The 10,346-nt window shown below is 34.0% G+C and overlaps 1 protein-coding gene across 1 annotated transcript; it reads left to right on the top strand.

Moving 5' to 3' along the window:
• The first annotated feature begins 5,850 nt into the window (after window positions 1–5,850).
• LOC142617469 (cytochrome P450 705A22-like) lies at window positions 5,851–8,273 on the top strand. Its single transcript, XM_075790349.1, has 2 exons — window positions 5,851–6,835; window positions 7,440–8,273. The coding sequence occupies exons 1-2, from the start codon at window positions 5,885–5,887 to the stop codon at window positions 8,091–8,093; spliced, it is 1,605 nt and encodes a 534-aa protein (XP_075646464.1). The 5' UTR covers window positions 5,851–5,884; the 3' UTR covers window positions 8,094–8,273.
• The last annotated feature ends 2,073 nt before the right edge of the window (window positions 8,274–10,346 follow it).

The raw sequence follows: 10,346 nt of genomic DNA, 5'->3' as shown, positions 1-10,346 counted from the left end.
ATAATCCACTAGAGAATAAAGTTGGGATACAGGAATTGCAAAAGATCCTCCAAGTTTAATCTACCCAGTGCACCTAAGCCCTCGAAGTTCTTGGTCCAACAAGGTTACGCCGAACATTATCTTCTCTAGCTTACCGGATCCCGCAATCGCCCATTGCGTCCACCAAATGAATTGGTTCATTCTGAATTGTTTTCCAAGCACCAAAATGATAAGATATGATCAATAGTATTGTATAATATAAATTCGTTGTTGAGTGTTTTGTGAAAGTCAAATTCAAAAATCAGGAAAATAATGAGATTCAGATCCACAATGCCTTATAAAATTCCCTCTTGAAAGGTGGACAAACATTGAATAATTTCCAGCGAGTATTACATTTGCGTAGTAATACAATTATAATAATAATAAAAAGCTCCCTTGAAAGGTAGACATGATCTCATAAAATAAAAAATCAAAAATAAATGTGAAAATGATATTAAAAGTTCAAATAGTGTATAAAACACCAATGAAAGTTTAGACCCTCCAAGATTGAAACAACCAACGCAAGCTTATACACAAATAATATATGTGCGAAAAGATGAATATAAGCTAAAACCAAATTGGTAAAACACTTCAGACCGAAATTAATCACAACCACTGCAGTAATTAAAAGGTAAAGAGTAAAGGAAGAGAGATGCAAACACAAAGATAATCCACTATAGAATAGAGTTGGGATACTCGAATTGCAGAAGACCCTCCAAGTTTAATCTACCCAGTGGACCTAATCCCTCTAAGTTTCTTGATCCAACAGGGTTACGCCGAACATTATCTTCTCTAGCTTACCGGATCCCGCAATCGCCCATTGCGTCAACCAAATGAATTGGTCCATTTTGAATTGTTTTCCAAGCACCAAAATGATAAGATATGATCAATAGTATTGCAACATACAAATTCGTTGTTGAGTGTTTTGTGAAAGTCAAATTCAAAAATCAGAAAAATAATGAGATTCAAATCCACAATGCCTTATAAAATTCTCTCTTGAAAGGTGGACAAACATTGAATAATTTCCAGCTAGTATTACATTTGCATAGTAATACAATTATAGTAATAAAAAAAAGCTTCCTTGAAAGGTAGACATGATCTCATAAAAAAAATATATAAAAAATAAATGTGAAAATGATATTATAAGTTCAAATATTGTATAAAACACTAATGAACGTTTAGACCCTCCAAGATTGAAACAACCAACGCAAGCTTATACACAAATAATATATGTGCGAAAAGATGAATATAAGCTAAAACCAAATTGGTAAAACACTTCAGACCGAAATTAATCACAACCACTGCAGTAATTAAAAGGTAAAGAGTAAAGGAAGAGAGATGCGAACACAAAGATAATCCACTAGAGAATAAAGTTGGGATACAGGAATTGCAAAAGACCCTCCAAGTTTAATCTACCCAGTGCACCTAAGCCCTCTAAGTTTCTTGGTCCAACAGGGTTACGCCGAACATTATCTTCTCTAGCTTACCGGATCCCGCAATCGCCCATTGCGTCAACGAAATGAATTGGTCCATTCTGAATTGTTTTCCAAGAACGAAAATGATAAGATATGATCAATAGTATTGTACAATATAAAGTCGTTGTTGAGTGTTTTGTGAAAGTCAAATTCAAAAATCAGCAAAATAATGAGATTCAGATCCACAATGCCTTATAAAATTCTCTCTTGAAAGGTGGACAAACATTGAATAATTTCCAGCGAGTATTACATTTGTGTAGTAATACAATTATAATAATAATAAAAAAGTTCCCTTGAAAGGTAGACATGATCTCATAAAATAAAAAATAAAAAATAAATGTGAAAATGATGTTAAAAGTTCAAATAGTGTATAAAACACCAATGAACGTTTAGACCCTCCAAGATTGAAACAACCTATGCAAGCTTATACACAAATAATATATGTGCGAAAAGATGAATATAAGCTAAAACAAAATTAGTAAAACACTTCAGACCGAAATTAATCACAACCACTGCAGTAATTAAAAGGTAAAGAGTAAAGGAAGAGAGATGCAAACACAAAGATAATCCACTAGAGAATAGAGTTGGGATACACGAATTGCAGAAGACCCTCCAAGTTTAATCTACCCAGTGCACCTAAGCCCTCTAAGTTTCTTGGTCCAACAGGGTTACGCCGAACATTATCTTCTCTAGCTTACCGGATCCCGCAATCGCCCATTGCGTCAACGAAATGAATTGGTCCATTCTGAATTGTTTTCCAAGAACGAAAATGATAAGATATGATCAATAGTATTGTACAATATAAAGTCGTTGTTGAGTGTTTTGTGAAAGTCAAATTCAAAAATCAGCAAAATAATGAGATTCAGATCCACAATGCCTTATAAAATTCTCTCTTGAAAGGTGGACAAACATTGAATAATTTCCAGCTAGTATTACATTTGCATAGTAATACAATTATAATAATAAAAAAAGCTTCCTTGAAAGATAGACATGATCTCATAAAAAAAAATATAAAAAATTAATGTGAAAATGATATTAAAAGTTCAAATAGTGTATAAAACACCAATGAACGTTTAGACCCTCCAAGATTGAAACAACCAACGCAAGCTTATACACAAATAATATATGTGCGAAAAGATGAACATAAGCTAAAACCAAATTGGTAAAACACTTCAGACCGAAATTAATCACAACCACTGCAGTAATTAAAAGGTAAAAAGTAAAGGAAGAGAGATGCAAACATAAAGATAATCCACTATAGAATAGAGTTGGGATACTCGAATTACAGAAGACCCTCCAAGTTTAATCTACCCAGTGCACCTAAGCCCTCTAAGTTTCTTGATCCAATAGGGTTACGCCGAACATTATCTTCTCTAGCTTACCGGATCCCGCAATCGCCCATTGCGTCAATCAAATGAATTGGTCCATTTTGAATTGTTTTCCAAGCACCAAAATGATAAGATATGATCAATAGTATTGTATAATATAAAGTCGTTGTTGAGTGTTTTGTGAAAGTCAAATTCAAAAATCAGCAAAATAATGAGATTCAAATCCACAATGCCTTATAAAATTCTCTCTTGAAAGGTGGACAAACATTGAATAATTTCCAGCTAGTATTACATTTGCATAGTAATACAATTATAGTAATAAAAAAAGCTTCCTTGAAAGGTAGACATGATCTCATAAAAAAAATATATAAAAAGTAAATGTGAAAATGATATTAAAAGTTCAAATAGTGTATAAAACACCAATGAACGTTTAGACCCTCTAACTCTTCTTTATAAGTCTCCTAGAGAGATAATATATGAGTTAAATGCTCATGGACTAAATATTGGTTGGAGCTTTAGTATATGTGGACTAGATCTTCTTGTCCAAATAATAATATTTTATTTTTTTATGAATGAGTGTTTTTCCCAAAGAAGAGGAGGGGAGGATGCAGAAAACACATGAAATTTAATTAGTTAATAATGTAGATGCGGACATTTTGCTAACAGAGTAAGCCTCAATATTTAATGGTCATGTGGACGCTAAATGAGGATCGTGTAAGCTAGAAAATTCCCAAAATCTCCTTTAATGATCTACTTGTCCCGTATCTTTGTTAGTAATTTAAAAGGCAGCTCACTGACCTTATATATACTTAACGTACACTCTTTCTCTCTTTGGTATAATACTGAGAGTCTGAGACTGATTTGATGGTTTGTTTCACGTTTGGCTGTGAATGCTAGTGTTGAAATGTGTGTCTTTATTTAATTAGGGTATGGAATGTGTGAATGCTGGTGATAGTGTGTTTTTCTTAATATTTATGTATGGTGAGTTAATAGTTGACTTATATTATGACAATAACGTTCCTACCATTAAAATTTATTATGTCAACAATGATGAAAAATGATTGTGTATAACTGCATACATTATTACTTAAAAAAAAAAAAACCATTTTAGAAAGGCAAACAAGCATCATTTACTAAAGAATTAAATCCTTCTCCATTTGAATTCAAGGGCACAACTTGACAGGACCTACTCAGATCCACAACCAATGTTATATAACTTGGTAGGAGACAAACTAGATAAGTTTATGTTCATGATTTGCCAATTTTTCTAAACTTTCAGAAATTAACAGTATTTTATTAGAATAATGTTAGGGACACATCGAAAAATTATAACATTTCCAAAACATTCCAAAATTAGTAAGCCAAACATTGGTTCACCACAATCTCCAAAACATTTCTAAATTAAATTGTTATAGTTTTTTTGTTGTTCATAACATTATTGATGTAAGACACAATTTACTATTTAATTATTATAATTTATTATTTTTGGTATTTTTATGTCACTTTCAATATTTTAGATTTAGGGTATTTATTTCCTTGTTTTTAGGGGCTTTTAATCCTTTTTAGGTCAATTTTTGTTCATGTTAAGGTTATGTATTAATTAGGACTTATTTTAAAATATATTTTCTTATCTATCAATTTTTACGGAGCCCTTAAATAGGTTTCTAAGTCTGTAAACGTTTTTCATAGATTATTTTCAATAAAAATTCAGATATTTAGTCAAATTCTTTTTGTGGTGAATTTTAGTTTATCACCTTATGGATTCAAGAAACTTCTCGTAGACTTAAGGAACTCTTTGTGGATTTGTATAGATCCACAATGCCTTATAAAAAGTTTTTTTTTGTTGAGAAATTATAAAATTTTCTTTGAAAGGTGCACAAATATATATATATGATTACAGTTTCGTATTTCATTACAACCCTGGGAGAGCTGACCATCCCACTCAGAAGATCGAAAATAGAAAAGATGGAATCTCATCCTATCTTTACTCTTTCGACTTATTCAAAGTATTCCAATAATTTGAATGAAAGAGGAGGCTATTCATCGTCCTTCACACATAATAATGAAATGTTTTAGTTTAGATCCATTGTTAAAAAATGTTAAAAATATAGCATAGAGTGAATAAAAAATTGACTTCTAACGTGTCAACTTAAATATAGTATTATCCTTGAGTCCCACGTAAGAAAGAAAAGACTTTTGATTTGATTCATCAGGGAGCCTCCTCTGTAAAGGCATTCCAGCTTCAGAGCTCTAGTCTAGTTAGTGTGTGTATGTGTGTTGCAGTAGCTTCTGTGCCAACTCTTCTTTATAAGTCTCCTGGAGAGATTATATATGAGTTAAATACTCATGGACTGAATATTGGTTGGAGCTTTAGTATATGTAGACTAGATCTTTTTGTCCAAATAATAATATTTTATTTTTTTATGAATGAGTGTTTCTCCCAAAAAAGAGGAGGGGAGGATGTAGAAAACACATGAAATTTAATTAGTTAATAATGTAGATGCTGACATTTTGCTAACAGAGTAAGCCTCAATATTTAATGGTCATGTGGACGCTAAATGAGGATCGTGTAAGCTAGAAAAGTCCCATAATCTCCTCTAATGATCTACTTGTCTCGTATCTTCGTTAGTAATTTAAAAGGCAGCTCACTCACCTTATATATACTTAACGTACACTCTTTCTTTCTTTGGTATAATACTAAGAGTCTGAGACTGATTTGATGGTTTGTTTCCCGTTTGGCTGTGAATGCTGGTGTTGAAATGTGTGTCTTTATTTAATTAGGGTATGGAATGTGTGAATGCTGGTGATAGTGTGTTTTTCTTAATATTTATGTACGGTGAATTAATAGTTGACTTATATTATGACAATAATGTTCCTACAATTATAATTTATTATGTCAACAATGATGAAAAATGATTGTGTATAACTGCATACATTATTACTTAAAAAAAAAAAAAAAACCATTTTGGAAAGGCAAACAAGCATCATTTACTAAAGAATTAAATCCTTCTCCATTTGAATTCAAGGGCACAACTTGACAGGACTAACTCGGATCCACAACCAATGTTATATAACTTGGTAGGAGACAAGCTACTACCAGCCATAGCCACTATGATTGATACCCAATTCTACTTCCTTGGCTTCCTCTTCTTTATTTCTTTAACCTTTCTAATTATATCCTTTGTCAACAAAACTTCTAAGCCAGTAACAACCCATCTACGTCTCCCTCCAAGTCCACCAAGCCTTCCTGTCATTGGCCACCTTCATCACCTCTATGGTGCACCCTTGTGCAAATCCTTGCAAAGCCTCTCCACCCAATATGGCCCTCTTCTATATCTCCGGCTGGGTGCGGTACGATGTCTGGTTGTTTCATCAGCTTCCATGGCCGCCGAGATATTCAAAACCCACGACTTTGCTTTTGCAAGTCGCACAAGTTTTGCTTTTGCCGAAGAATTACCACTTGCAAACCTTGGACTTTTCACTTCCCCTTATGGGGATTATTGGAAGTTCATGAAGAAGCTTTGCATGACAGAAATGCTCTCACCTAAGCAGCTTGAGCGGTCACATGCCATTCGACGTGAAGAAATAGTCCAATTTGTGCATGTAGTGCTGGAGAATGCTAATAAAAAAGAGGTGTTTGATGTGGGTGATGAGCTTATGAGACTGACAAACAACATTGTAAGCAGGATGTTAATGAGCACTAGATGTACAGAGAAGGGTGATGAAGCTGATAGGATTACGGAGTTAGTGAAGGAGTCCTTTAAGGTTTGCTCAAAGATGTGTTTTGGGGATGCCTTGGGACCTCTAAAGAGGTTAGCTTTCTGGCTGTATGGGAAGCAGGCCATGGATTTAAACATGAGATATGATGAGATTTTGGAAAGGATGTTGAAGCAACGTGAAGAGGGTGGGAAGAGGGATGAGAATAAGGATTTGATGGATGTACTATTAAAGGTGTATCAAGATGACAAGGCTGAAATCAAGATCACCAGGAACCATATCAAGGCTTTGTTGCTTGTAAGTTAGGTTTTTCCCTCCCAACCTCAGTTTTCCTTTTCTTGAATTCTCTAACATTTCATTTGGTTATTGGAAATATTAGCAAAAGCTAAATAAACTAAAATGCTTAAGGACTAAATGGGTCAAACTTTTTTCACAAGCTCTTAAGGTGAAACAGTTGAAATTGCTGTAATACTACTTTTATATTAACCATCACTAATATCACTTTTGTTTCGCACTAATTACAACAGAACACATCATCATTTGTGAACAAAATTGAGAGAAATTTTTGTGTACAAACAGATTGTTTTCACATTAGTCACTTTGAGAATATGACATCATATAGAAAGAGGATGATTTAGCCATTGATTAGATGGCGTATTGATTTAACTGGACAATAGAAATGTTAGAAATGTCATATGGCATCTGATTAATACTTGAAATCATGATATTAGATTTTTATATACAAAAGTAAGAAATAATTTCTTGAATGGTTGAGATTTGTACATCTCTATATGTTAAGAGTATAATTATACTAATAGGAAACGTGAGGCTTAGAGAAGTATAGTAAGAATGGAAGGAAAGCATGACAAAACCAGATTGAAATAAATTGCCCTTTTTTCAGGACCTTTTTGCTGGGGGCACCGGTACGGCAGCAGAGGGCATGCAATGGACAATAGCCGAGCTCATCAACCATCCCAAGGTATTCAATAAAGTCAGAGAGGAGATAAAATCTGTAGCTGGATCTAGACTTGTTGAGGAGTCAGATATCCCAAGCCTCCCTTACTTGCGAGCTGTTGTGAAGGAAACACTAAGATTGTACCCACCAGGCCCTACTGCACCAAGAGAATGTTGTCAAAGTTGTAAAATAAAAGGATTTGATGTGGCCCAAAAAACTATGGTGATTGTCAACTTGTATGCCATAATGAGAGACCCTGCTTTATGGGATAATCCAAATGAGTTTCGGCCAGAAAGGTTTTTAGTTTCCTCTAAGGAACAAGATAATTTGGATTTTAATCAAAATAAAACTGAGGAACAAAATTTTAGTTTTATTCCTTTTGGGGGCGGAAGGAAATCGTGCCCAGGGTCAACGTTGGCACTCAACATGATGCATACTACAATTGCAGCCATGGTTCAATGTTTTGACTGGAAGTTTGGTGGAGAAGGAGACAATGCTAAGATCAATATGCAAGTTGGAGGAGGCTTTTCTTTACCCATGGCTAATCCACTTATGTGTCTTCCTCTTATTCATTTCAACCCATTTGTTTCTTCAAGATAATTTCTGAAGAATGGCTTGACTCAGTAAATGTGATTGACTGTTTAATTTTGTGTTTAAATAAGAACTTTGATGTGGGATTGAGGGTATAATTTAGACATAAATTTCAATAATGGCCCCTCTAGATTTTTTTTCTAAAAGCATGTAATGTATTTATATAGTTAATTAATGCACTTTTTATTCACTCTAATTACTCTTATATTATACATAACTCATTAAATTAAAGTTTATTTAATGGAAACCATACATAATTTAATTATATTTTATTTTTATTAAATTGATTTGTATGTTTTTAGACATGACAAGGAATTTAATTATATTTTATTTTTATTAAATTGATTTGTATGTTTTTAGACATGTCAAGGCTTTAACACTTGAACTTGAAACCTTGTTTCTTGGAGCATTAAACACATCCAAGATCTACCAAAATACGAGTAAAGTGCGTTTTCTCAAAGGATTAGTCAATTACATAAAATGTTGACATATGTTCCTAACATGAATCACATATGTCCTAACGGAAGGGATATGCATAAGAATGGACCAAGAAGGTGGAGATGACCACTAATTGGGAGGGCTGGAGGGCTTGGAGGGAGATTTAGAGGGGTGTATGTCTCACAAGATTTCTTAAACAAGAACTTGAGTAGGATTATTGAGAGAAAACAAAGGAGGAAGCACAAGAAGTAGTATTGGTAATCAGTCATGGTGGCCAGGACTAGTCTATCTCTATGAACAAGTTTTTACAAGTAAAACTGAACTCTCAACCATTGAACATAATTTTGCACGTTATAACCTCAAAGAAATAATTAATCCACGGATTTGTTGAGACATTATTTAATTAATTAACGTGCACCTTTCAAAAGTGTTTTATAATTGATAGACATGGTTATTTAACTTCCACTTGTAGAAACTTAATCGCAGCAAAGTTAAGTAATGACGTTTTATCAATTTCTTTCTGCATTGAAGTCAATATCTTCAATCTTGCAGCAACAAGTTTTAAAGGTATGAATGAAATTTTAAACGTTTATAAAGGTAAAGTTGACATAAAGAGAACTTAAATTTACTGAATTGAATGGCTGCCTCTAAAATCACACAAAAACCTGTTAGATTCTAAAAGTTGGTGAGTGAGTCACGTATTGGGATTCGTGCAAAGGAGTTAGTCACATATTGGGATCTGTGCATTAAAGGGTGACGTTCATATATTGAAGAGTTCAGAAGTTCTGAAGCAGTAGAAGGTTTCTGCTGTGAGTTCATCTATATGGATTGTAGAGTCTAGGGACAAATGTTTTGTACTAGATATGAAACTTCTTTTTACTATAGTGGATTGCTTTTCGGGAAGGTTTCCCCCTAGGTTTTTTACTGTGAAACTGGTTGGTTTCATTGGTTTTCCTGGGTCATCATATCTTGTCTTATTTATTTTTCCGCTGCATATGATTTTGACATGATATTGATGTTTTTTTGCTTTAACAAGTTTATGCATAATAAATCTAATTAACAACTTGGATTTAAAATTTGTTAACTTGATCAACCGGGGTCTAAATTTCCCAACAAGTGGTATCAAAGCGGGTACAGTCTAATTGGATTAATTTCCTGAGTGTGATCCTTGACCCCCGTTGTCATGGATCGTGGACAATCTCTTTTGATTCCTTCTTTATTTGATGGCACCAATTATGCGTACTGGAAAGTCCGTATGAAAATGTTTTTGCAGGCTCTAAGTGAACAGGTATGGCAAGCTGTTGAAGTTGTTTGGATTAAGCCAAAGGAATCGCCGGTGGATTGGGATGATGCAACGATCATAGCAGCAAATTTCAACAGTAGGGCCTTGAATGCTTTGTTTTGTGGGGTGACCAATGAAGAATTCAAGAAAATTTCTTCCACAGAAGTTGCCAAGGAAGCATGGACCATTCTTGAGACCACCTATGAAGGTACCATGGCTGTAAAGATTGTGAAGCTTCAAAGACTCATTAGTAGCTTTGAAGAAATAAGGATGGAGGAGGATGAGACCTTTGTTGAGTTCTATGCTAAACTCAAGGATATTGTGAATTCTGCCTTCAACCTTGGAGAGTCTATAGCAGAATCCAAAATTGTTAGGAAAACCCTTAGGTCCTTACTTGAAAGATTCCATGCCAAGATCACTGTCATTGAAGAAGCAAAGGACATTGATCAAATTCCTTTGACCAAGCTTGTAGGGAACCTTCAAACCTATGAGATGGGATTAGGCTCAATGGAAAATGTGGAAAGAGTTAAAAACTTGGCTCT

Source organism: Castanea sativa, chromosome 11, assembly GCF_040712315.1.
Source record: "Castanea sativa cultivar Marrone di Chiusa Pesio chromosome 11, ASM4071231v1".
Lineage (NCBI taxonomy): Eukaryota > Viridiplantae > Streptophyta > Magnoliopsida > Fagales > Fagaceae > Castanea > Castanea sativa.
Note: the sequence above shows the minus strand (reverse complement) of the source record. Positions and strands in the feature narration are given on the sequence as shown.